The following is a 27,836-nucleotide window of genomic DNA, read 5'->3' on the forward strand; positions in this document are numbered from 1 at the left end:
CTATCTGCTCAGCTTGCTGGAGCACTTGCCCTCTCGGCTGCAGCCTTTCCCCCGGGACAGGTGGAAGGGGCCTGTGCGGGCCTGGCGGCTGCAGCAAGTCTCCTGGTGGTGGGGGTAGGCGCGGCGGGCGGGCGGCGAGCCGGAGAAGCTGGGAGGTGAACGGCTGCGGCCCAGGCAGCCCCCACCGCCGCCCCCGCCGCCGCGGTGCTCGTGGCGGGAGGGCGAGGAGCTGACGGAGCGCTGCAGGGAGGAGGAGCTGCGCGGGGAAGCGCTGGAGCTGCGGTGGTGGTGGTGCGGAGAGCTCGTCAGGCTGCAGATGCCCATCCTGGAGCCCCCGTGCTGAGCAGAGGAGCGGTGGTGGAGGGGGGAGCCACGGGAGCCGTGCATCAGCTGTGCCAGGCAGGACAGGAGGTCCGAGTCGCTGGTGCTGCCCGCTCGGATGCGGTAACGCCGAAGCCTGGATGGGTGGGGGCGGGTACACAATGCAGGACAAATTACAGCCAAGTCATACAGTCTTAAGCAAAACAGGTTGGTAAATCAGCTTACTTCATTACAAGAAAAATCATCAGAAGAGTGAGATTTCATGCACAATTTCTACTAATTGTTTTTTTTATGGTGTTTGTGCGACACAAGTTAATCATTAATTTGAGATAGCATGACACATGAAAGCAAGGCAACTGAACGACAAGTTACCTGCCCTCCACTGTGGGGCGGCTAGGTGGCTTTCCGGGGGGCGGGCGTGGCATGAATTGGGCAGCCAGCTGCTCGGGGGCGGGGGTGGGATTAACGGGACGAGGGATCCTGCTCTTGCGGGACAGGGGGCTGGAGGAGGAGGAGAGGGAAGGAGCCTCGTCTCCCTGGCGGTCGGAGCGCGAGCCCAGGAGGGAATCTTCATCCTGGGAGCGATCAGACGCGGAGGACAGCGGGTCACGAGGGAGGGAGGCCACCATGGGACCACGCCTGTCGGAGAGGGACGGGGAGGCGGTGGGAGAGGGGCCCGGGCCCTGGTGGTTGGCCTTCCACTGCAGAAGCTTCTCTTTAGCGGACCCTGGAGGAGGGAGCTCCAGCAAACTGGAGGGCTCCAGCACAGGGATGCGACTTTGCCTGCGTGTGGGGTCTTTACGGGGGACAGTAGGGGAAGAGGAGGCAGCCTGACTCCCATCCCCTGCGGCATGCTGCTGGGGCTCTGTGGCATAGGGAGCGAGGCCAGAATCAACCTCGGGGTCTTTCAGCTTGGGGAATGCTCCGTTGCTTAAGTCCCGTTGGCCATTGACAGGGGGAGAGAGGTGTCCGTTGGCAAACACAGGACTGTGAGGGGAGCGCGGAGAGGACGGTGACCGCGGAGAGCGTGGGGAAGACACTCGGCTTGGCACAGGGCTTTGGGCTTTTGTGTGGCAATCTCCCTTCACCAGCATTTCAACCAGGGGGTCTGTGGGTGTGCCCGGCTGGGTGGGCACATGGTCCTGGGGGGAGTTGATGTCTGCGGTGTGGTCCAGGGGCTGCTGAGAATCAGCCTCAGCTTCGCCACGCCTCTCCAGCAGGAGGCACTGTGGGACACTGTCTGATCCTGACTGGGAGGACAGACCAGAGGGACGCTGAGCCGTCAACTGGAGGGGGAGGGGAAGCAGAGAGACAGGAGTAGAGGAGGGAAGAGAAAAACACAAAAGTGTTACTCTAGAAATACGCCACACATAAAATGGGAGTAATATTCTAATTGTCAACGGCCTGTTGCTGATAGACTACAACATGTCGAGTTGTGCTGTAGTTCTGTAGCAAGAGCCATATTTTTGTAATATGGGGTATTAAATGGAGATTAGTCGGCAAAACAGCATGCAATGCCATAGCTACCATTATGAGACCGAAACACACAAGTGCTAGGGCAGTGTCAGTCAAGCTGTGAGTACTAAACCGGCAAGTAGGACAGGAAACGTTCACGCAACTTCGCAGGGGGCTTCAACGAAGAGAGGGTGAGAAACAAATACAGGGAGAGAGAGAGAAAGAGAAAGAGAGAGAAGACAAAGACGATCTGAAACAAAAGAGATCATGCAACCTGTAGTCATGACTCCACATTCCAAACACACATGCCACAATCAGACAAACAAAGACCCCTATTCAGATCACAAGAACACATGTCCAGACACAAGGACACATCTGAGCATGCTCTGCCTGGCCTGCACAATGCCCTTCCTGCTTTCTGGAGAGAACTGACTGACGGCAACACAATGAACAAGCCCACAAAAAGCAAAACAAAACAAAACAAGCCAAACAAGAAGCCAAAACAGACAGCATAACAAAAAAAATAATAAAAACGGCTGGTGTGCGGCTAGTGAAGTATTAAGAGAGAGAGGAAGCGGAATGGATGAGCGTTTGGATGAGCGATGCTAGGGGATGGTGATGAACTCATCACCTGCTGGAGCTGGGCACGAGTGATGCGTATGACAGAGGGGAACTTGGTGTTGGCAGCACCCGCCGGGATGGCAGGAAGTTTCCTGCGGCTGGGTGAGCGGGTGCCGGGGGCGGGGTTTGGTGGTAGTGGGAGGGAGGCAGACTGGCTGCGCCTCATGCCCGGCGGCTGGCGCTGGTGCAGCGGGTCCGACAGGGTGGTCAGGAGGGCGTGTGGGCTGGGAGAGCGCAGGAGGACAGGGCTGGACGTCCGCATCGCAACCTCCTCCGGCAGGGATGGAGGAGAAGTGGCGGTGGGGAGCTAAGAGAGGGGAGGGAGAGAAGCGGGAGATGGGAAAGAGGACGGGTTGTGAGATAGGTGAAGGAGTGAGAGGATATGGCAAGCCGTTTTGACTTTTAATAGCTACGTTTGACTATCCGGAATTAAAATTACAGATATCAACAACGCTATTTTGACTAGTCCTAATTACATTGTGACTAGTCCGAATTTTCATTCAAGGTATCGATAACGTCATTCTTCCTAGTCAAAAAGAACATTTCAGATATCCACAAAGACATTCTTCCTACCCACAATTGTCATTTCAGATACTGTATCCACAATGACATTCTTCCTGAATTCTACGATTCAGTTGCAGATATCCATAATTCACATTGCAACTGAATTATGACTAGTTATAATTGCAGTTTGAGATATCTACAATGTCATTTGTGACCAGTTAAAACTTAATTCAAGATATCTAAAAAGAACAATGTAGATATCTTGAATTGAGGGGAATTAAAGATATCTTGAAGTGGAATTACAACTATTCATTCTGTAATTCACTTGCAGAATGCAAATCTGAAATGTAAATTGCGGATATCTGCAACTCAACTGCAGATATCTGTAACGAGAAACCCCATACACATGAATGGCAAAAGTGACATCATTTGTCCTAGGAAGAATGATGTTGTGGATATCTGAAATGTTCTTTTTGACTAGGAAGAATTGAATAACGGATATCTGCAATACATTTCCAGTCTAGCTATTAAATGTTAAACGGCTTGCCAAGAGGATGGAGGGTGGAACAGTCGTGGGGCAGGGCATATAGGGTGCAGTGTGTGTGTGTGTGTGTGTGTGTGTGTGTGTGTGTGTGTCTGTGTGTGTGTGTGTGGGGGCGGGGGTAGCGCAGTGTCGTGTTGTTGAGGTCAGGGGCAGAGTAGCCTTATGTGGTCAGACCCAATGTCTTTCGTCAGCAAGCTTCCAGCGACATCTACGGCTGGCTACTGTGAGACTAGGCTGGCTACTGTGAGACTAGGCTGGCTACTGCGAGACTACGACTGGCTACTGAGAGACTAGGCTGGCTACTGTGAGACTAGGCTGGCTACTGTGAGACTAGGCTGGCTACTGAGAGACTAGGCTGGCTACTGAGAGACTAGGCTGGCTACTGTGAGACTAGGCTGGCTACTGTGAGACTAGGCTGGCTACTGCGAGACTAGGCTGGCTACTGTGAGACTAGGCTGGCTACTGTGAGACTAGGCTGGCTACTGCGAGACTAGGCTGGCTACTGTGAGACTAGGCTGGCTACTGTGAGACTAGGCTGGCTACTGCGAGACTAGGCTGGCTACTGTGAGACTAGGCTGGCTACTGCGAGACTAGGCTGGCTACTGTGAGACTAGGCTGGCTACTGTGAGACTAGGCTGGCTACTGTGAGACTAGGCTGGCTACTGTGAGACTAGGCTGGCTACTGTGAGACTAGGCTGGCTACTGTGAGACTAGGCTGGCTACTGCGAGACTAGGCTGGCTACTGTGAGACTAGGCTGGCTACTGAGACTAGGCTGGCTACTGTGAGACTAGGCTGGCTACTGTGAGACTAGGCTGGCTACTGTGAGACTAGGCTGGCTACTGCGAGACTAGGCTGGCTACTGTGAGACTAGGCTGGCTACTGTGAGACTAGGCTGGCTACTGCGAGACTAGGCTGGCTACTGCGAGACTAGGCTGGCTACTGTGAGACTAGGCTGGCTACTGTGAGACTAGGCTGGCTACTGCGAGACTAGGCTGGCTACTGCGAGACTAGGCTGGCTACTGTGAGACTAGGCTGGCTACTGCGAGACTAGGCTGGCTACTGTGAGACTAGGCTGGCTACTGTGAGACTAGGCTGGCTACTGTGAGACTAGGCTGGCTACTGTGAGACTAGGCTGGCTACTGTGAGACTAGGCTGGCTACTGCAAGACTAGGCTGGCTACTGTGAGACTAGGCTGGCTACTGTGAGACTAGGCTGGCTACTGTGAGACTAGGCTGGCTACTGTGAGACTAGGCTGGCTACTGTGAGACTAGGCTGGCTACTGTGAGACTAGGCTGGCTACTGTGAGACTAGGCTGGCTACTGCGAGACTAGGGATAAAGTCGCCAAAGGAGGACGGAAGGATCAAAAAGAGGGTTTTTGGGCAGGGGAGGAAGGAGGAGGCGGGGTAGTGGATTAGAGGAAGGCCGAGTGGTTCTGGTAGTGGTGGAGGGGGTGAGTGGTTCTGGTAGTACTAGTGGTGGGGGGGGGAGGGGGGGGGGGGGGTGAGTGGTTCTGGTGGTAAGGGGACAGTCAGGGCTTTCATTCCTCTTGTATTGAAAACACTGCTCTACATTTGGAGTGAAAGCAGTCTGTGTTGGACTTTGTTGAGCAGGAATCTGGACTGGGTGAAGAGGGGCTGGATGGATACTGAAGGTGAAGGGGCTGGACGGAGACTGAAGGTTATGAATAGCAAAGGAGCAAAGAACTCATTCAATCTCAAAAAACCAAAGCAGATCTTGGAAATGAATAATTTAATTTGTGAAGTAAATAAAATCAACCCAACGCATTTGCAAATGAGTGTCTACAAAATAAGATAAAATATGCATATTTAATGCAAATCAAAGTGCATTTCAAAGCCATGATAAGCTCTCTCTCCCCCCTTGCCTCAATCTGATAAAAGCTCTGCAGTTGTGTCAGGAATATCCTTTTCTAACAAACACACACAAACAAAGAAGCGAGCACACATAAAGCAGTAACATTTTGCTTCAAACTAGAGCAAGATGCAGCTGGTGGAACTCTTAATAGTTCTATGATACTAGCATTGAAGTTCTATAGCTAGAACTCTTGACTCTGTGCAGCTTTTTAACTTGGTAAAATGCTGAATACAGTCAGTATCATGTATGTCATGTCAGGAAGATGGTATTCGAGTGAAGGGGCTTACCTGGGTGAGAACTCCTTCTGCCAGAGCTTCGGCTGGGCTGGTTGGAGTGATGGGGGGCAGGTTCATTGCAGGGCCCACACTGAGCTCCAGCCTATCCACCTTAGCAGCTCCCATGGGGGAAGAAAGGGTTTCGTGATTCGTTTTGCCAGAGTTAGGGCTGGGGCTGCCCTTCCCCCACCCGGGAGACTGTTCCCCTGGCTGGAGCACCTCTGGCTCCTCCTCATCCTCCTCTGAAGGGCTGGCGGTAGCCTTGGCCCCCGGGGAGCCACTGGGCCGCTCCACCATTACCCACTCCCTCGAGTCAACGTCGTGCCTGCCAGAACTCAGGTTGAGGGCCACAAAGCCCCCGCTGCTGGCTGCCCCCTCACCATGCTCCAGAGAGCCAGGGGATACTGGCTTAGGAGAGCCACCACCAGACAGGAACTCCTCATCATAGTGCCAGACCCTTTCAGGATGCTCCCCAGCAGGGACGGCTTGGCCATGAGCTACTGGGACCCCTGCAACCCCCCCAGCCTCCTTCTCCTGCTGCTGGGGGCCAAACTGGTGCTTTGCTGAGCTGGACAGACACACAGACAGACAGATGCAAACAGTCAAGTTAAAACACAAACTTGTTAAAACACAATGAAACAGTTGATTAAATAAGTGGTCAAATTTGCAGTGGACAGACTGACCAGGCCTCCAGGAAGCGCTCTGGAGTGGGTTTGGACTCCAGGCCAAGCCTCCTCTCCAGCTCAAAGCTGTGGATGTTGCGGAGTTTCCTCAGCAGGGGGCCGTCACGGTCTGAAGCCGCCACCTCAGAGTGCACTTTGACTGGGGAGCCCAGGCTGGGCCCTGCATAGGGGCTCTGGTGGCCCTGGTTGTTGCTATGCTCCTCCTCGGTGGCCGCCTGTGGGCACCAGACAATTAGTTTTTGCAAGGGACTTATTAGATGAATTTCAATTGAGGTGTGGATTCTTATGAGAATTCTTCATTGGTGACCAAACACTGCAGTACTAAAATGATGTAACTAAGAACATGAAAAGGTGACTTTACCATTGCTTGCCCCCTCCAAAGGGAGGTAAAAATGCAGAGTCAGCTCCAAAGCAGTGACCCTGGTGCTGGTATGGATTCAGCATTTTGCTTGGGGACACTTTAATCAGGGTGGATGCTTGCTGTCACAGGGGCTTGAACCCTGGCCCTCTGGTTAAAGGACAGTGCCTCTCACTACTGCCACCATGCTGCCGATTGAGGTTTGATTACAACACCGATGGTCTCTTTCTCCTACGGCGTGACGCCATGGCGATGTGGTTATTATCAAGATGCAAATTCAAGTCTCTCAGTCATGGGTGAGACACTTTACCCCTCTATACCTGAGCAATATCATTTTACAATCAATTTACAGCACTTGATAAAATCATATTCTATGAATCATGTCTGTTCTTTATTGAGCAGAGACATGGGAAATGAAGCAAAAGTTTTATTTTCGTGAAAATGTAACTCAAACTGTGAGTCTTCACACCCTGGATGTGAATTTTCACACAACTCCCACAGTAGAGAACTCGCCAGTGGTGTTTTCTCTAGCAAACACCATACACACCACCTGACATCCCACTCGTGGAACGTGTGTCTTGGCGTGCAGCCCACCTTCCAGACTGCGGTCCTGATGCGGTTACGGTTGCGGTCCAGCTCCTCCCAGACGTCAGCCTCCTGGTTGCGGAGAGGATGGATGGGGGAGCCGGGCAGGCGGTCGGGGGCGTTCTCCCCGTCACTGAGCTGCTCATCCTGCAGAACGTCATCTGTGTTCTCCCTCAGCAGGTCACCAGGGATCAGAGAGGCATTCGCCATGCTGGAGAATGAGAAATACACACATTTGAATGTTCATTTGATGGTTAAGACTGTAAAACGGACTACAGATAACCATGCAGAGACAATTTCAGTCACTCACTACAAAATGTAAAATTGGCTTTTCAAAAAACAACTACTGTACCATAATTTCCGCACTATAAGGCGCACCTGAGTATAAGCCGCAGCAGCAAAATTGCCTGTTTGTTACATATATAAGCCGCACCGGACTATAAGCCGCGGGTGTTTTGATGTTTAATTACCATATGTAAGGGTTCGTGCACAGAGGGGATTGTCGGGAAAGAGATGGCTGTTTGGGGAAGCTCCCATTTATTAACATTTCAACAAAACAACATAACACAACACCACCTGTGTTTTTTTTTACAGTGCACACAGTGTCCGCGGTGTGGTGAAAAGAGGGCAAGAGAGGAAATTAAAACAGAAGTGGATTTATAGTTAGAAAGAGTGCTAAAGAAGAGAGAATTCCGTTTTTTATTTTTTTATTTTAGTTACTCACAGTACTATTGACCAGTCCAACTCAAAAGATATTCGGCAGTTTCACTTTGAGCTCTCGTTCCGCCGCTGTCCATCAATAGGCTCTTTCATACACAGATCGCGCAAAAATTGCCATTTAGGAGTCCCGTAAAGCGAGCCGCCTCGCCACAGAAATTGCTTTCACACGAGCCAAGCAGAACGGCCACATTACCGTGCTGCTCTGTACTTTCAGGTGAAATCCCCTGCTCCCGCATTGAAAGGCGAGCGGAGGGAATTAATTCGACAAGACTTCCCTCCTAGTCCGCTGAGCAGGGAGGATAGTGCACTCGCATGGTGGGCGGGCAGATCGATATGGTGTCCTACTAAAATTGGAACGATACACGACCGCCCGCATATCAAACAGCTGCAGTCTGCATAACGTTTGTCGGGGGAATAGTATAGGCTATAAATGCACATGACTACTTAACGTTAACTAATGTCAACATCGTTTGAGCATAAAGCCTAACCGCACGGAGCATTCCTCCTGGCGTCCCTGCAGTCATGATTGTATAGGCTACTTTTTTTACTTTCACTCGTGCACTTTCTTGATCACATGAGGGTCTTTCACACCGGCCTTGATTACATGGTTATGACGGGTTATGACGAGTCTCGCTGGGTACAGTACGCCAAAGCGATATCCATTGACTTTAACCTTTTCGATGATGCTGTTGTATGTTTTGCGCGTTTCTGTTGCACCAACGCGGAGAGGTCCTGCCGGACGAAAAAGCGCGTACCCTCCCAGGTGAGGGGCTTCTTCCCCGCAGCCTGGAGGATGAGTTGACGGTCGGGCCAGCGGAGTAGGCGGATGAAGATGGCCCTCAGTGGCAGGCCGGGGTCTGGACGTGGCCGAGGCGCCCGGTGTGCCCTGTCCACCTCTGGTGGTTTCTCGCCTTCCTTCAGGTCCAGGATGTAACACAGGATTTTGCCAAGGAAAGCGTCCATGTCACCAATCTCAGCTCCCTCTTTTACATTGATCAGGCGAATGTTATTTATTTTACTCCTGCTGATTAAGTCATCAACCTGCGTGTGCAGGGTTTCGATTTGTTTTTGCATTTTATCCATTTTCGGACTCACTGTGTTGTTTTTGTCCTCCAGTGCGCTGATGCGCTTTTCCGCATTAGAAACTCTGTTCACGGTTGCCTTATTTTCTTTAGTGAGTGAGTGGATGGACTTCTGCACGTTTTCAAACTTGTTTTCAAGCTGCTCAAACCTCTGAGCGATGTCGGACTTAATCGATAGTGTTTCACGGAGTAAAAGTTTAGCCCAAGCCGTGTATCTCCAGCCTCCAGCAGGTGAGTCATTTCCTCATTCATGGCGGTGATTGCTTCGTCCTTTTCTTTCTGCTTACTGGTTTTCAGTCTTGTGCTTCTTCCAGCAGACATTCGCCCCACTCTTTAAAGTTATTCAGTTGGTTCTGGTCACCTTATTCATTTTAGATCAGATCGCTAAAACATATTGTTTGGTCTGGTGTAGCAGCTGTCTAGCTGAGCGCCATGTTCACCGTGCGATCACGTGATGCCGGTTGATTTCCGCCAAATGATGTGCAGATGAAGCTGTGTAACCTGTAAAATCCATAGATTTTGGAGGTCCCCGAGTGGCCGTTTGCTGAAAAAATCCATAGATAAGCCGCACCGTTATATAAGCCGCAGGGCCAAAAAACGGGGAAAAAGCCGCGGCTTATAGTCCGAAATTTACGGTATATAGTATTCAATTTAGGTTTACAAATGAGCTATTAAAACCTTTGTATCAAAAATAAATAATAGAAATCCACCTCCTGAAATGATAGTGCTGAAAGTGTATTGCCCTCAGCCTTGACTGGGCTGCTAGACACGTACCCCATGTGTGCTGGCGTGAGGCGGGTGTGGTGCTGGGGTGTGGTGGCGCTGGCATTGATCGTCAGAGTGCCGTCTGTGCCGGTCCTCTCCCAGTCATAGGGGTCGTTCTCCACTACGTTGTAGGTTTTCATGCTGTTGTCAAACACCGACATCAGCAGCTGTAACAAAACAAAATAAATGGTTAACATGGATGCAATTTCCTATGCAGGGAGATTCACACTAGACGTTCCACAGAACAAACAGGTTCCAAACACAAACAGATGTCCTAATCATGGATTCCGCATGCAGAAATCTAACAGATATTACCCAAACAACCAGACATTTTTACAGACAATAAGATATATTATCTTGACATTACATTCTGTTAACAATCATTTAAGTGCAGACTATTAGAAAAACACTTTCTAAAAGACTATCTATCTATCTATCTATCTATCTATCTATCTATCTATCTATCTATCTATCTATCTATCTATCTATCTATCTACATGCATACATACATACATACATACATACATACCGGTACATACATTAGGGCTGTCACTTTTTCCCAAAATAAAGTTCGAACAAACTTTAATTGCCCGAAATTCGTTCGAATATATTCGAAGTTTTTTGGTTAATTAAAAAAAAAATATATATATATATATATTTTTTTTTTCAGTCCAGGCCACCGGGCATCAGCCCGACGTGTTAGCTTGGACGCTCACAGTCACAACACTGCCTCACAAACTTGGCTGCATCCAACTCGAGACAACTTTTCAGACCCTGGAGACAATCTTTCTCAGAAGAGACTAACGCGACAAATCTGGAGACTTTTTCTGACATGGGATTAACATTACCAGCAAGCAGCAGTTGGTTAATTTTGGTTCATAAAAAAAAAAAAATAATAATAATAATAATAATAATAAAAAAAAAAAAAAAAAATTTGAACAGTCAATTTACATATTGAACACGAACCCCTCCCCCACATTCGAAGTTGCATTCGAATTTCGAATGAAAAGTGACAGCCCTAACATACATACATACATACATACATACATACATACATACATATATATATATATATATAAATAAATTTGGCAATGTGGACTCTATCTGTTTCTCTGCTTCAAGAATTTTGTCTGGTCACAGCTATGACGTTTTACGTGCGATTGGGCTGAAACTTTCAGGGGGTGTAAAGAGTACCCGCACGGGTGACCTGATGGAGCCGGATTTTTTAATTAGGGCAGATTAATTGGCTAGTCAATGATGACATCACTGATGATGTCTTCAGTGATGTCATACATAGGCATTGTGACATCAATGATGATGTCATCAGTGACACACACACACACACACACGAGAGACTGAGGGAGAGGAGAGGGAGAGAGAGAGAGGGGGAGAGAGACTGAGGGAGAGAGAGGAGAGGAAGAGAGAGGGAGGGAGGGAGAGAGTGTGGGAGAGAGAGAGAGAGACATTATGCGTGCACCAATAGGGCAGGCAAGGCCACGCAGCAGCTGAGCTGCATATGTGAGCTGCAGGGCGGGCGAGCCCGTGCAGCGGGTGAGCCTAGGAATCAAGCACGCGTAGCACATGAGATGCCTAGTAGCTGAAAAAAGGCACGTTAAAAAATGCATGCTATAGTTTTTGTCACAGCAGGTGCACGCTTCCTCACATCTTGGAAGCAACACTTGAGGCACACCCTTGGGCTCTCTCTGTTACTAGCGACACACAGCCGTGAGAAAAGGCATCCTATGGGATCGCAGGTTTAATCAGAGCTTTAATTTCAGAGTCACACAAACAAGAGCCTCTCACTAAACCACAACATGAACATCCATATCACCTGGTAGTCCGGCTTGGTGAAGTAGTCCAGGCTGGAGATGTGGTCCAGAAACACACTGAACTCTGCCGGCAGGTGTTTGAGCATCAGCCGGTGGTCATAGGTGTCCTTTAGCTTCCCCACATGCTCCTGAGAGTGAACACACACACACACACGTCTGAGTGAATATTCTTGTCTCTGATTGGCCGGCAGGTGTGCGTTAAAACCGTTCAACCCACACATAGTTCGGCTCAAGTTTAATCACGGTTTTAAATCCATCCGCTACCACATTAGACCATACTAGGGATCGTGATTTTCCAAACTGAATAAATACCACAAGTTTTTTTTTTTTTTTTTCCGGATTTCCCCCCATTTTCTCCCCAATTGTACTTGGCCAATATCCCTGCTGTCCCGGTCATTGCTCCACCCCCTCTGCCGAGTTCTAGACTAGCACATGCTTCACCGGCAGGACGTAGCGCATAGGAGGATCACACTATTCCCCCAAGCTCCCCTTCCCCCCGAACACGCACCCCGACTGACCAGAGGAGGCACTAGTGCAGCGACCAGGACACATACCCATAATCCTGCTTCCTAGCCTGGGTAAACCCAGCCTCCACGTGACCTGCTCTCAGGCTTACCCTGCTCTCAGTCACTACAGTATTAGTGACTGAGAGCAGGTCTGAGAGCAGGTCACGTGGCGGCTGGGTTTACCCAGGCTAACTGCTTCCCACCCACAGACACGGCCAATTGTGCCTGTATAGATGCCTGACCAAGCCGGAGGTAACACAGGGGCTTGAACCTGCGACCCTCATGTTGGTAGGCAGGGAATCTACCACTGTACTACCCAGACGCCCCTAAATACCACACACACAAACACAAAACTGCCTTGCTAGCTCAATCTTGTTGTGACTAAGATATCTGCTTCAAAAAAATCCATTTAGCTACTAAGGCCGTCAAGTTCACATGTATTTTTAAGCTAGTAGCATCACGTCATCTAACCGGCTTGGTTGTAAAAGGGACTAGACTCATTCCTTGTCGTGACAACGGCAAGCTCTTGCTTCATAACCTTTCGATTCTTAGTGCAAAACTTTCACCAAACATTTGCAAATGTTTTTATTTTATATTGTTGGCAAATGACAATGGTATAAGCGGGATACTCAACAAGTAGGTGTGCGTTAAATGGTTTTAATGCACGACGTGGAGGTGAAGAACCACCTGACGCCACTCACTTACATACGGTATGTGTACCCCGGTACACCTCGTCACACTTCTCATCACTTACAGCTATTTAGCCAAAGCTGTTTTTATGTTCCAGGAAGGAAAACGTTATTGGTTGTCCTTACTTTGTCCTTGATCTTTCTCCAGGGCAACTGGCCGACCAGAAACTCCACCAGCATGTAGAAGAGGGACCAGAGGTCATCATGACGACCCATCTCCTGTAAGATGACACCGGGGTTATGTTGTTAACATTCTGATCAGACAGCTGGCTAGATCAATAATGTCTGATCACCAGGGTTATGTTGTTAACATTATGATCAGACAGCTGGCTAGATCAATAATGTCTGATCACCGGGGTTATGTTGTTAACATTCTGATCAGACAGCTGGCTAGATCAATAATGTCTGATCACCGGGGTTATGTTGTTAACATTCTGATCAGACAGCTGGCTAGATCAATAATGTCTGATCACCACAAACACAACTGTGGCGACAAACCATAACAGAGATTGTACCGGGGGGGGGGGACAAAAGACAGTGATGTGCGAAAGTTGTTTGGAGAAAAGTACGTGAGCGTGCATGACACTGTGCGACAGAGTGATGGATTACACAAGAGCTGTGTTGCAGAGTGGATACTCACCTTATTCTTGTGTGCATTGACAGACGCATAACGGACGGTTCCCCTGAACCCTGCCACTGGACGGGGCTGACAAACACAAAGAGACACCGCAATCAAATGCTACAGTCTAATAGGCTTATAGCCAAACTGGATCTGCAGATTCCCAAACCATTTTATTTTCTTAAAGTGATAATACGGAAGATTTCAGTTTTGTTCTCTTGGGTGACACCTATTGGTGATGAGTGGTAATTGCAGGTGAGATCCTGCAATTACTCAGTTTGTCCAGCCATATTAACCACCGTTAATGCTAGCAGAGACTGGAAAGAAGTAGCTTGCTATCCTACTTCACACAAGAGTTGTGACCACAGTAACCTACAGAGTGAGTCTGTTGTGTTAGCTCCGCCCACCCTGTGTCACCACAGATACCAAGTTCATAAATGCTGCAATAGTGAAAATGCAAAGGCTTGTCTTGTAAACCCATGGGGGTTGGGCACCTAGAGTGCATGACACTTAAATAAATAAATAAACCATAAATCAATCAATCATGACTACTAAACTAACTAAATGAAAAATTAAAGTCTGCCAGTCTATCTAACCCCAACCCTTCATTAGCAATTATTTCAACATTCCCTACTCACAATCACATTAGGCTCTATATAGGCACTATAGGCTGATCACATTAGGCTCTATATAGGCTGATCACATTAGGCTCTATATAGGCACTATAGGCTGATCACATTAAGCTCACTATAGGCTGATCACATTAGGCTCTATATAGGCACTATAGGCTGATCACATTAGGCTCTATATAGGCTGATCACATTAGGCTCTATATAGGCTGATCACATTAGGCTCTATATAGGCTGATCACATTAGGCTCTATATAGGCTGATCACATTAGGCTCTATATAGGCACTATAGGCTGATCACATTAGGCTCACTATAGGCTGATCACATTAGGCTCTATATAGGCACTATAGGCTGATCACATTAGGCTCTATATAGGCTGATCACATTAGACTCTATATAGGCACTATAGGCTGATCACATTAGGCTCTATATAGGCACTATAGGCTGATCACATTAGGCTCTATATAGGCACTATAGGCTGATCACATTAAGCTCACTATAGGCTGATCACATTAGGCTCTATATAGGCTGATCACATTAGGCTCTATATAGGCTGATCACATTAGGCTCTATATAGGCTGATCACATTAGGCTCTATATAGGCTGATCACATTAGGCTCTATATAGGCACTATAGGCTGATCACATTAGGCTCACTATAGGCTGATCACATTAGGCTCTATATAGGCACTATAGGCTGATCACATTAGGCTCTATATAGGCTGATCACATTAGGCTCTATATAGGCACTATAGGCTGATCACATTAGGCTCTATATAGGCACTATAGGCTGATCACATTAGGCTCTATATAGGCACTATAGGCTGATCACATTAAGCTCACTATAGGCTGATCACATTAGGCTCTATATAGGCTGATCACATTAGGCTCTATATAGGCTGATCACATTAGGCTCTATATAGGCTGATCACATTAGGCTCTATATAGGCTGATCACATTAGGCTCTATATAGGCTGATCACATTAGGCTCTATATAGGCTGATCACATTAGGCTCTATATAGGCTGATCACATTAGGCTCTATATAGGCACTATAGGCTGATCACATTAGGCTCTATATAGGCACTATAGGCTGATCACATTAGGCTCTATATAGGCTGATCACATTAGGCTCTATATAGGCTGATCACATTAGGCTCTATATAGGCTGATCACATTAGGCTCTATATAGGCACTATAGGCTGATCACATTAGGCTCACTATAGGCTGATCACATTAGGCTCTATATAGGCACTATAGGCTGATCACATTAGGCTCTATATAGGCTGATCACATTAGGCTCTATATTCATAGCTTTCAAGGGGCGTTACGTGCTGCCGGGAACGCCCACCTGACGGTCAAAAAAAAAACTTGTTGAGTCGACTAGTTTCTCACGCTGTTTGTTTTAGAGCTGCACGCTTTGCATATTAAGGACACGTCAATTGACACGCAGCCGCCCCGTGAAGTAGGCCTACTGTTTGAGCGGACGACAGCCCAGGCATCACTTTTTAGCAATAGTCTCACTAATCCCACAGTGGTTTACCTGCTTTTGAGATCTGCAAAAAATAGTTTGCTTCTGTCTCACCCGTTCTCCCTCTCTCTTCACACGCGACGAGGGCTGGGCTCCACAACATTATAAAAACGAGTCCGCACTCCGCACGCAGTCTCTTGTTGTGAAACAATTTCTCCGAACTGCCATGTGTTGGACAGTAACGTTAACAATAGTTCGGTTTGTTTGAAGTGCCCAAAACGTGTAGTTTGTTTAGATATCGTTCTTTTTCAACGCTTGATAGATGGTCTAAATATTCCTGACTGGAAACTGGTGGAAAAAAGACCGCTTTTTGCTGCAGCTGCGTCTGGAGTGTTCAGCGCCATTGATGTTTTGAGTTTTGACCGCCAGAAGGGGCGTTCCTTGTACGGTACTTACGTAACGCCCCTTGAAAGCTATGAATAGGCACTATAGGCTGATCATATTAGACTCTATATAGGCTGATCACATTAGGCTCTATATAGGCTGATCACATTAGGCTCTATATAGGCTGATCATATTAGACTCTATATAGGCTGATCACATTAGGCTCTATATAGGCTGATCACATTAGGCTCACTATAGGCTGATCACATTAGACTCTATATAGGCTGATCACATTAGACTCTATATAGGCTGATCACATTAGACTCTATATAGGCTGATCACATTAGACTCTATATAGGCTGATCACATTAGGCTCTATATAGGCTGATCACATTAGACTCTATATAGGCTGATCACATTAGACTCTATATAGGCTGATCACATTAGACTCTATATAGGCTGATCACATTAGACTCTATATAGGCTGATCACATTAGGCTCTATATAGGCTGATCACATTAGGCTCACTATAGGCTGATCACATTAGACTCTATATAGGCTGATCACATTAGGCTCTATATAGGCTGATCACACTAGGCTCTATATAGGCTGATCACATTAGGCTCTATATAGGCTGATCATATTAGACTCTATATAGGCTGATCACATTAGACTCTATATAGGCTGATCACATTAGACTCTATATAGGCTGATCACATTAGGCTCTATATAGGCTGATCACATTAGGCTCTATATAGGCTGATCACATTAGGCTCACTATAGGCTGATCATATTAGACTCTATATAGGCTGATCACATTAGGCTCTATATAGGCTGATCATATTAGACTCTATATAGGCTGATCACATTAGGCTCACTATAGGCTGATCACATTAGACTCTATATAGGCTGATCACATTAGACTCTATATAGGCTGATCACATTAGACTCTATATAGGCTGATCACATTAGACTCTATATAGGCTGATCACATTAGACTCTATATAGGCTGATCACATTAGGCTCTATATAGGCTGATCACATTAGACTCTATATAGGCTGATCACATTAGGCTCTATATAGGCACTATAGGCTGATCACATTAGGCTCTATATAGGCACTATAGGCTGATCACATTAGACTCTATATAGGCTGATCACATTAGGCTCTATATAGGCTGATCACATTAGGCTCTATATAGGCACTATAGGCTGATCACATTAGACTCTATATAGGCTGATCACATTAGGCTCTATATAGGCTGATCACATTAGACTCTATATAGGCTGATCACATTAGACTCTATATAGGCACTATAGGCTGATCACATTAGGCTCACTATAGGCTGATCACATTAGACTCTATATAGGCTGATCACATTAGGCTCTATATAGGCTGATCACATTAGACTCTATATAGGCTGATCACATTAGACTCTATATAGGCACTATAGGCTGATCACATTAGGCTCTATATAGGCTGATCACATTAGACTCTATATAGGCTGATCACATTAGGCTCTATATAGGCTGATCACATTAGACTCTATATAGGCTGATCACATTAGACTCTATATAGGCACTATAGGCTGATCACATTAGGCTCTATATAGGCTGATCACATTAGGCTCTATATAGGCTGATCACATTAGACTCTATATAGGCTGATCACATTAGACTCTATATAGGCACTATAGGCTGATCACATTAGGCTCACTATAGGCTGATCACATTAGACTCTATATAGGCTGATCACATTAGGCTCTATATAGGCTGATCACATTAGACTCTATATAGGCTGATCACATTAGACTCTATATAGGCACTATAGGCTGATCACATTAGGCTCTATATAGGCTGATCACATTAGACTCTATATAGGCTGATCACATTAGGCTCTATATAGGCTGATCACATTAGACTCTATATAGGCTGATCACATTAGACTCTATATAGGCACTATAGGCTGATCACATTAGGCTCTATATAGGCTGATCACATTAGACTCTATATAGGCTGATCACATTAGGCTCTATATAGGCTGATCACATTAGACTCTATATAGGCTGATCACATTAGACTCTATATAGGCACTATAGGCTGATCACATTAGGCTCTATATAGGCTGATCACATTAGGCTCTATATAGGCTGATCACATTAGACTCTATATAGGCTGATCACATTAGACTCTATATAGGCACTATAGGCTGATCACATTAGGCTCACTATAGGCTGATCACATTAGACTCTATATAGGCTGATCACATTAGGCTCTATATAGGCTGATCACATTAGACTCTATATAGGCTGATCACATTAGACTCTATATAGGCACTATAGGCTGATCACATTAGGCTCTATATAGGCTGATCACATTAGACTCTATATAGGCTGATCACATTAGACTCTATATAGGCACTATAGGCTGATCACATTAGGCTCTATATAGGCACTATAGGCTGATCACATTAGGCTCTATATAGGCTGATCACATTAGGCTCTATATAGGCACTATAGGCTGATCACATTAGGCTCACTATAGGCTGATCACATTAGGCTCTATATAGGCTGATCAACAGAAAAGAGCGTACTTACAGGTCGGACCTCCTGGCAAGAGTTGGTGAATTGACGGGCTAAACCAAAGTCCAGCATGTAGCAGGTTCGGCAGGTGCTGGGGAACCGGCCCATGGCGAAGTTGGACTGAAGCGGAAGCAGAGATAGAAGGTGGTAATGAGGTGATGGTTAAGAAAATAATAATTTGAAAGTTATAAATCCAATATATATTTTACGGCTATTTATATTGTTTTCTCCCCAAGAGATTCACTTTTATTTCTACTGTGGACAATAATTTAATACGGCAGAAGACATTAAGATTCCATTACATTTCAGGCATTTAGCCAACACTCTTATTGAGCCAACTTACAGGAAGTGCAACAGTCGAAAAAGCTCTAGCCCTGAATCAGCAACATTACCGTCAGCCACTAATAAAGAGTGTAAGGGTCGAAAGCAGCACTGCCCAGACAATAGAAATAAAATATATTCCTCCGTGTCCAGAATATTTACGAGTAACAGATGATATTTATGCCCAGAATGTTTATGAGTAACAGAGAAGTGAGAGGTAAGGAGACAGGACTGAAGCAAATTCATCTATTCTCTGCTGCACCCAGTGACTCACCGGTTTGATGTCGCGGTGCAGGAAGCCCACGGAGTGGATGCTCTCGATGGCCTCCAGGATCTGGCGGCCCAGCCGCAGGGTGGTGCTGACACTGAAGGTGCCCCGGGTCATACTCCTCCGCAGGTCGGCCAGGTTACGGCCCTGGAAGAGGCAATGTATGAGAAAAGTAAGGTCATGTAAAGTAATGTAACAATATGTTACAAGTGGAGACAGCAAAACGGGCCATAAATCCCACCCAGCCCACACTTTCAGTTTCATCATTTCAGTTTTATTCATCATCAGATTCAGGAGATTTGTGATGATGCCTTGGATACTAAAGCCAGCTGCACTGGATGTCATAATTTAAACTAATTTCATGCTTCTGTGGCACACATGACAGTAGGCAACATATTTGAACAGTCTGCAGCACTGGTGCCTACATACTGTATCTACTATTATATTTTGCTGTACAATGGTCTATTCTACAATATGCTTCATATTTGGAAAATGGATCAGGGACACTTAAGCTGGGTGGATGCTGGCTGTCAGTGAACCAGCTAAATGCATTTACCCATGGATACATCTGGACTGAATTTAATTTTGGCCGCAAAATTAATCACAGGGCATTTTGGGATATTTATGTCTTGGTTTCCTCTAGTACACTTCTCAACAAGAATACTGTAATTCAGTGGTACTCAACCTTGCCCTACTCAGGAGCCACACTGACAAAAAAAAAGCTTTGAAAGAGCCACAATCCAAAAAACGTCCCTTTCCTCCCATTATTTATTCGATTTTTATTCATTATTATTTATTTCTTTATTTTAAGTAGGACTTAAAAGAGCCACAACTGCTCATAAAGGAGCCGCATGTGGCTCTAGAGCCTCGGTATAACTATCACTGCTCTAATTCAAAACATGGATGATGTTCTTTTCACTAAAATGTGATAAATGGTCACTGTGGTCCCGGTCCCGTGTTGTTCCCCTGCTGACATTCAGAGTGAATGCATCACGGCAGTGTGACACTGCTGGTGTGCATTGGGCCATTAGAAACAATAGGCATTGTTGAAAGGCCAGTGTGTCTGGCTCTTCCAGTGCTTTTCCTGCTTTTCCACCCACCTGAAGCTCCATCACCACGTAGTTAAAGCGGTCGTTGCGGCCGCATCCCACGAAGCGACACACGTGGTCCTTACCTACGAGACGGAGGATAGGAGAACAAGAGATTGTCAGGATGTTCTCAGAAGCAGAACGGGAGATTCCTTCATGGGGACAGTTAACAACATCAGCAGCAGTAGCATTACTTCCGCCAAGGAGGTGATGTTTTCGGTGCCGTTTGTCTGTCTGTCCTTTAGCAGGATTATGGAAAACTACTGGGCCGATTTTCATGAAACTTCATGGAAGAGTGTAACATGGGCCAAGGAAGAACCCGTTACATTTTGGAGTGGATCCAATCTGACTCATGTAATTTGCCAGATTGGACTACTGGCCTTGGCGGAGCTCTGCACTCTCAGAGTGCCCTTCTAGTTTGTTCATGAGATGTGTTATGCTGCATGAATCATGATGATGTGTGTCCATATTTCACCCCCCCCCCCACACACACACACACACTCTATGACTACCCTGCTCATTGATTTATAGTGCACGACATCAAGCGCACGTGTGTGCATGACTGTCTGTGTGTGTGTGTGTGTGTTGTGTGTGTGTGTGTGTGTGTGTGTGTGTGTGTGTGTGTGTGTGTGTGTGTGTGTGTGTGTGTGTGTGTGTGTGTGTGTGTGTGTGTGTGTGTGTGTGTGTGTGTGTGTGTGTGTGTGTGTGTGTAGCTGTCTGCCTGTGTGTGCATTTGAGTATCATGTGCTCTGGTCCCGGGGGACACTGCTGCCCTGGCAGCCTGGCTGTGGCCACACCCCACAGCCCTTCAGCACACAGTGAAATGGCACAGAGCAACTAGCCAGTACACTCCCATACAGCAGCACACAGTACACTCCCATACAGCAGCACACAGTACACTCCCATACAGCAGCACACAGTACACTCTCATACAGCAGCACACAGTACACTCTCATACAGCAGCACACAGTACACTCCCATACAGCAGCACACAGTACACTCCCATACAGCAGCACACAGTACACTCCCATACAGCAGCACACAGTACACTCCCATACAGCAGCACACAGTACACTCCCATACAGCAGCACACAGTACACTCTCATACAGCAGCACACAGTACACTCTCATACAGCAGCACACAGTACACTCCCATACAGCAGCACACAGTACACTCCCATACAGCAGCACACAGTACACTCCCATACAGCAGCACACAGTACACTCCCATACAGCAGCACACAGTACACTCCCATACAGCAGCACACAGTACACTCTCATACAGCAGCACACAGTACACTCTCATACAGCAGCACACAGTACACTCCCATACAGCAGCACACAGTACACTCCCATACAGCAGCACACAGTACACTCTCATACAGCAGCACACAGTACACTCCCATACAGCAGCACACAGTACACTCCCATACAGCAGCACACAGTACACTCCCATACAGCAGCACACAGTACACTCCCATACAGCAGCACACAGTACACTCCCATACAGCAGCACACAGTACACTCCCATACAGCAGCACACAGTACACTCCCATACAGCAGCACACAGTACACTCCCATACAGCAGCACACAGTACACTCTCATACAGCAGCACACAGTACACTCTCATACAGCAGCACACAGTACACTCCCATACAGCAGCACACAGTACACTCCCTTAGGGGTGTCAAAATTAATCGTTTTTAACATGCATCGCAATGCAGAGGTGTGAATCGAATCGTTGACAGATGAATCAATGCATCATTTATGTTTACATTTATGTTGACATTCAGATTTTAAAGCACTTTCTAAATAAAAAAGGGAGTTGATATTATTTTACTGCTTGTATTAATTGATGAAAAAGTAGCCATGTGCAGTAACAATATAGAGAATTGAGGATGTGATACTTGGAGCTGTGATACTTGGAGCTGTATCGAGATGCATCATGATGCATCGTGGAATCGAAGACAGATGAATCGTAATTGAATCGTGACGTGAGGCCAGTGAAGATTCTCAGCCCCAACTCCCAGCTGGCTGCTCTGACCCGTCTTGACTGCTTGATTTGCCCAAATTCACCTCCACCAAGAATCATTTCAGGGTTTTTTCTGCAGAGAGGAATTTTTGGCACACCTCAAAGAGCCTTCTAGATTAAAACATTCCACACTAAATTGTGAGGGCCATTCATTTATTATTTGATTTGGGGTTGCAACAAGAAGAAGAAAACCTGATAATGGGCGATATATTTGAGTTGAGGACAACCCTGACTGCAGTGCATATTAACTCAAAATCAAGCATTTTTGCTGTATCATTTTGGAGCATTTCAAAGTTAAAGTCCCATATTGATTGGTAGCTTGAAATGGCGTATTTTCTTAAACTGGGGACGCTGTAAAAACACATTGCTCCCTAAGTTCTGACAATGACTGATATGGTTGTACTCAGGATAACCCTCGCTACACACTAACCCAAAAGCAAGCATACGGTATCATTTTAGAGAATTTCAAAGTTAAAATCACACATTTTTACATTGAAATGATTTACGGTAAGTCTGAAATTTGGGATGCTTTAAAAACACATTGCTCCATAAGTTCAGTCTTCACATGGACCGATCATGCTTACTGTCATGTGTAGTCACCCCCCCAAATGCCCATTCTGAGAGAGAAAAAAACCCTTGATTATTAACTGAGGGTAGAATAAATCAAAATGACCCGTTAAAAGAATCAAAAACAAAACACAAAAACAGCCTATAATATTAGCTCGATAGGCCCTATTTGTCCTTTTATTGTCCTTTTATGAGGCTTTTGGGTCGATGTTTATCCTTTAAGAGTGGGCGGGTACGCAGTGTTTGGGGGCCGTGGTTCAGCCCGTCTCAGGTTACATCCTGGTTCCCTCAGGAAGCAACAGAACCATAACGCCTCAGGCCGCTGCCATTAGACAGCAAACATGATCCCAGCACATTGATTTTCCTCGCGGAGGAGAGAAAGAGAAAGGCATGGTGGTAAAAAAAAAAGGCAGGAAGAAGGAGGGGCGGGAAAGACAAGGTTAAAAAAGAGACAAGAGGCAAACAAAACGTCCCCCAAAGGAGCGCTCCTAATCGCTTTGTTGGTCCTCTGTCTCTGCGATGACAGACTGGGAGTGTCCACTCCAGGCAAACACACATGAAGCCCACTTGTCTTCTCTTTTAGTGCGTTGTTGTCACCTTGGTCTCTGTTAGATTTAAAATCCCAACAGTTGAACAGCTGAAACACTTCACCCTCTAGACTTAAAAAAAAGAAAGAAAAAAAGACATGAAATACATCATGATAAATGCCTGGGCTGCATCAGCTGTTCTAATGAATGATGGCTTGCTTTGCACTGCAGAGACTGAGGCAAAGTGAACTGAGCTGAAGCCAGTGTTGTAAGATGAGTCAGACGATCTGTGTGATCTCTCAGAGGGAGGGGTTATACTCTCAGAGGGAGGGGTTATACTCTCAGAGGGAGGGGTTATTCTCTCAGAGGGAGGGGTTATTCTCTCAGAGGGAGGGGTTATTCTCTCAGAGGGAGGGGTTATACTCTCAGAGGGAGGGGTTATTCTCTCAGAGGGAGGGGTTATTCTCTCAGAGGGAGGGGTTATACTCTCAGAGGGAGGGGTTATTCTCTCAGAGGGAGGGGTTATTCTCTGATGCTGTAGATGCACACAGGCTATCCCCGTATATGCCGCTAGCTATGATTTCCCCGGTTCACCATGTTTCTCTGTGTGTTTCCTGTGGTCTTGTTATTCCCGGAGCAATTACTGACTGAAAAAAAAGTGCATTTTACCCGAGCTTGTGTCTGCCAAGAATGCAGCCGATAGCCAGGATATGCCCTTTTGGGACAATTCAATAGGTCACACCCACACCATGCCAGGGAGGAGGATGGAATGTAACATAATCCACTGGATCCATTTGGACTCACCCTGGAGCTTCTTGAGCACGGCCACCTCCATCTTCAGCACCTGTTTGGGCTGCTGGGCCGACTCCACCTTCAGCGCCACGCTGACCCGCGTCAGCAGGTCCAGCGCCTCGTAGATCTCCCCGAACCCACCGCCCCCGATCTTCTTCACCTAGAGGAGGAGGAGGAAGCACGGCGTGAAAACCTGACGTGCGGAAATTATATTTTCACTGGGGCTGAATGATATGCAAAACGAGAAATCATATTGTGATTATTTGGACAGATATTGTCAGGGCCGATCCTGGCCATTTGGGTGCCCTAAGCGTAATTGTTCTGTGGTGCCCCCCCCCCACCCCCCCCCCCCGTAAAACTTTCAATAACTGTCAAACGAAAGACTGCAAAATCATTAATTATGAACGATACTAGTGTATCTCACATTTCATTACATGTGGGAAACAAACAATTGTTAGAATTACTGTACATGTCAGCAAACAAGTGATTGTTAAACTGTACATGCAAGCAGGGGCGGACTGGGATCATAATTCAGGCCGGGCATTAGACACCAAGCAGGCCAGGCCGATACAGGCCGACGTGCGTGCCGGCGTCCCAATGAGATGCACCTTGAATAAAGTAATAAAACCACTAGTAAACCAGTAGGCGGCGCCTGGCCTGCTGTTCAGTGAGTGGCCTGACTGAGGGCACCAGTGCCCTCTGTCACGTGATGCCCTACGCAGTCTGCGTACTCTGCGTAATGGGTTGGAGCGGGCCTGGATATTGTGATTGCGATATGAGTCACGATTTTAGTAGGTAATTTTTGCATTTCATTTTCACTGTCAAAAATATAGAAAAATGACGATGTGATTTTTGCTGGGGTCTGTACCAAACAAGCATGTTCTCTTATGTCTGGAGAATATGATTTGTAGGCCGGAGAATTTCTGTAGCACCACAATGCTTGTGACCCCTTCATCTAAAAAAATGCTCCTGCGCTTTGGATATTGCACTTGGCCATATTGTGATTTTGATAATATTTGGATTAATTGTTCAGCTCTAATCTATAGATATGGAGAGTGACATCTAAGGCTACGTTCACACAGCCATCCTTAGTGCTTGAATCTAATCTTTTCAACCCAAAGTGATTCAAGTCAGTCTTTCTTCATGACTGTGTGAACAGTACAAGTCACATTGAAAGTTACTTTTTTAAATACGACCTGGGCTACTTTCAAATGTGGAAAAACATCAGATTTGAATCTGATGTTTTGGAATGTGACTCCGGTGTGAACAGACATCTGGCCCATATCTGACTTAATGCTTCAATGTGACTTTTACATCATTCCAGAGCGACATTCGTCACTATTCTGCACTTGGCGGGAGGAGGGAGGACCAAGCGGGCAGATTGTGATTATAAACATGGAGGACAGCTGCGAGGGAGGTAATCAGTGGAGGGACAGTGAGGTTTTAGACCTTATATGTATTAGCAAGAAGTAGCAGCTATTGCTCCACAGAAAGCCATTATTACATTTTTGGCTCTCTTTCTCCTCTTCCTCGCTATCTGCTCCAATATTCGCTGGCTTCCACTGCACAATAACTTGTTCATTAAACATCGTCAGCTACCACCATGTTTACTGCTGTCTTCTTCTGGGTTTACGTAGAACAGCAGTGTGCTGCGTGTGACGTTATTGTTGTTCTGCGCATGCGGGTCACTTCAGCGCCGTGACCTGTTCACACTGGAGTCTGATATGGGCCACTTTTAAAAAGTCTGTGTGAACAGCCACACAAAAAATCAGATGTGAGCAACACATCAGATTCAAGCCCTAAGGTTTGCTGTGTGAACGTAGCCTATGTAGTGTGTTATACTTTAAAGATTGCAGTGGGGATATTCTCTTTGCACTCGGCCCTGCAGCTGGGTAGGCAGGGCTTTGACGTAGGATCGTACGGTCTCTCTTCACTATGGTGCAATCACCATGGCGATGTGGGCAACAAGTGCAAAATTCAGGTCATTCAGTCAGGGGAGACATCGTCCTCTATAACTGGGTCCTACCAAAATGTATATATTATCTAAAGTGATTTCTGCATTGCACTGTCCATTTACCCTGGACTCAGGTTCCAATGTCATTGTACCATGTATGTCAGTATGCACTGTTAAACTAGATTTTGTGAAAAATGTCTCTTGTAGTTGCAGAGTAAAATGACTCTCACCACTAGTAAGCACTTTAATTTCTGCTAAGCTCCTACTGTACATGTCCTTCACTGTCCTACACACACACACACACACACACACACACACACACACACACACACACACACACACACACACACACACACAAACACACGTGTCGCACTGGCAGCTAAAGTTTAGCTAGTTTTTAGCTAGCTAAAGGGATTAGCTGCGGCATCATTACGTAACTGCTCTCCTTAGAAGACGGAGGTGGCGTGAGGCTGCCAGTTAGGAATAACAGGCTGGCAGGGCAGTGGGAGACATGGGCCCTGGGGGAACACTACTGCTGAATAGCACACACTGCACTGCCACAAATAGCTTTGCACGGGCTATTTATAGGCTCTCCCTTACAATGCTGCAGCAGCACTACCTGGACAGAGAGACACACGACACGACCCCAAGCTGTCCTGAGTGACGGGTGATAGCGGAGGGGTGAAGGACAAGGACTCAGGCAGGGGACGCCATTGTTTGAGGGACAATGTGAGCGTTGTGGTGGGTTGTTGCTGGCGGGGACGGGGGGACGGGATGAGGACAGGCAGCGATGGGGTCAGATGCACACACCGCCTATTGTCACTGAAGGAACACGTCACTTACCACTTTCCATCGTTCCTTGACCAGGGCGAGCACGCTTAGGATGTCAGCTTGCTCCGCTCCCCCGCTCATCCCGTCAGTGGACCAGGACCGCTGTTCTCAGTGCTTCCCCCCCCGACAACCGACAGCCTCAGACTGGGCCGGGCATCTGGGCCGTGCTGGAGAACCCTACGGAAGCCCAAGAGAGACACACAACTGTCAGACGACCAATGAATAAATTCCAACTTTTAAAGTGAAGGAATTGAGTTGAGTATTACTACTGTAATTGAGTATTACAGTAGCTAATGTTCTTTGGATTTTGAATAAAAAGTCCTCAAAGCATGATTGGATGTAGTTAGTATCAAAGTGAGTCTGGAAGTCCTCCCAGTTAGAGAAAGTTAAGCCCTCGGTTTAGGGGCCTTAGCTGCAGCTGCCACACCTGCTGCCAGCAGCTGTCTTTCTAGACAAACTTGTCGCTGGCTGCTGGCGTTGCCTGAGCGACTGAATCTCAGTCAGTCACTTGACCCCAGCAACTGATAAGAGTATTAAAGTATTTCCAATGCACTTATACTCTGCAAGGAACCGAGGTATGAAGACCATATTCTTAGGTCGAAAATGGCAAAAGTTTTCATCCGAGTATCAGGTTTTTACCAGCCTTTATCTTCTGTGTTAGAAGTTAGTTAGGCCATTCTGCTCCTTGGCTATATGGTAAAAGGCTGATCTTATGAATGAGGCACTGCCACTCTCATAATCAGATATACTGAGGCTGTTTAATCTTTGTCACCTCTGTGTCTTATTATAATATACAGTGTGTGTGCTAGACCAGTGGTTCCCAACCACCGGGCCGCGGACCGGTACCGGGCCGCAATGCATTTGGTACCGGGCCGCGAGCCCGGTCCAAAAAAATAAGAAAATAAAAATGTTTTACAAACTTTTTTTTTTACAAACTACAAACATAAATAAACGTCAACTT

The 27,836-nt window shown here is 46.7% G+C and overlaps 1 protein-coding gene across 1 annotated transcript; it reads right to left on the reverse strand.

The window, feature by feature from the left end:
• ttbk2a (tau tubulin kinase 2a) lies at positions 1–26,956 on the reverse strand (the record flags this gene model as incomplete). The annotated part of the gene is made up of 15 exons (XM_083633256.1): positions 1–457; positions 694–1,607; positions 2,408–2,704; positions 5,607–6,162; positions 6,278–6,492; positions 7,230–7,431; positions 9,797–9,954; positions 11,619–11,744; positions 12,938–13,030; positions 13,452–13,517; positions 18,510–18,614; positions 19,090–19,230; positions 20,184–20,257; positions 24,103–24,250; positions 26,888–26,956. The coding sequence occupies 15 exons, from the start codon at positions 26,954–26,956 to the stop codon at positions 1–3; spliced, it is 3,621 nt and encodes a 1,206-aa protein (XP_083489382.1).
• Between the last annotated feature and the right edge of the window lie 880 nt (positions 26,957–27,836).

The sequence above is a fragment of the Poromitra crassiceps genome (genome assembly GCF_964638095.1).
Source record: "Poromitra crassiceps genome assembly, chromosome: 3".
Taxonomy (NCBI): Eukaryota; Metazoa; Chordata; class Actinopteri; order Beryciformes; family Melamphaidae; genus Poromitra; species Poromitra crassiceps.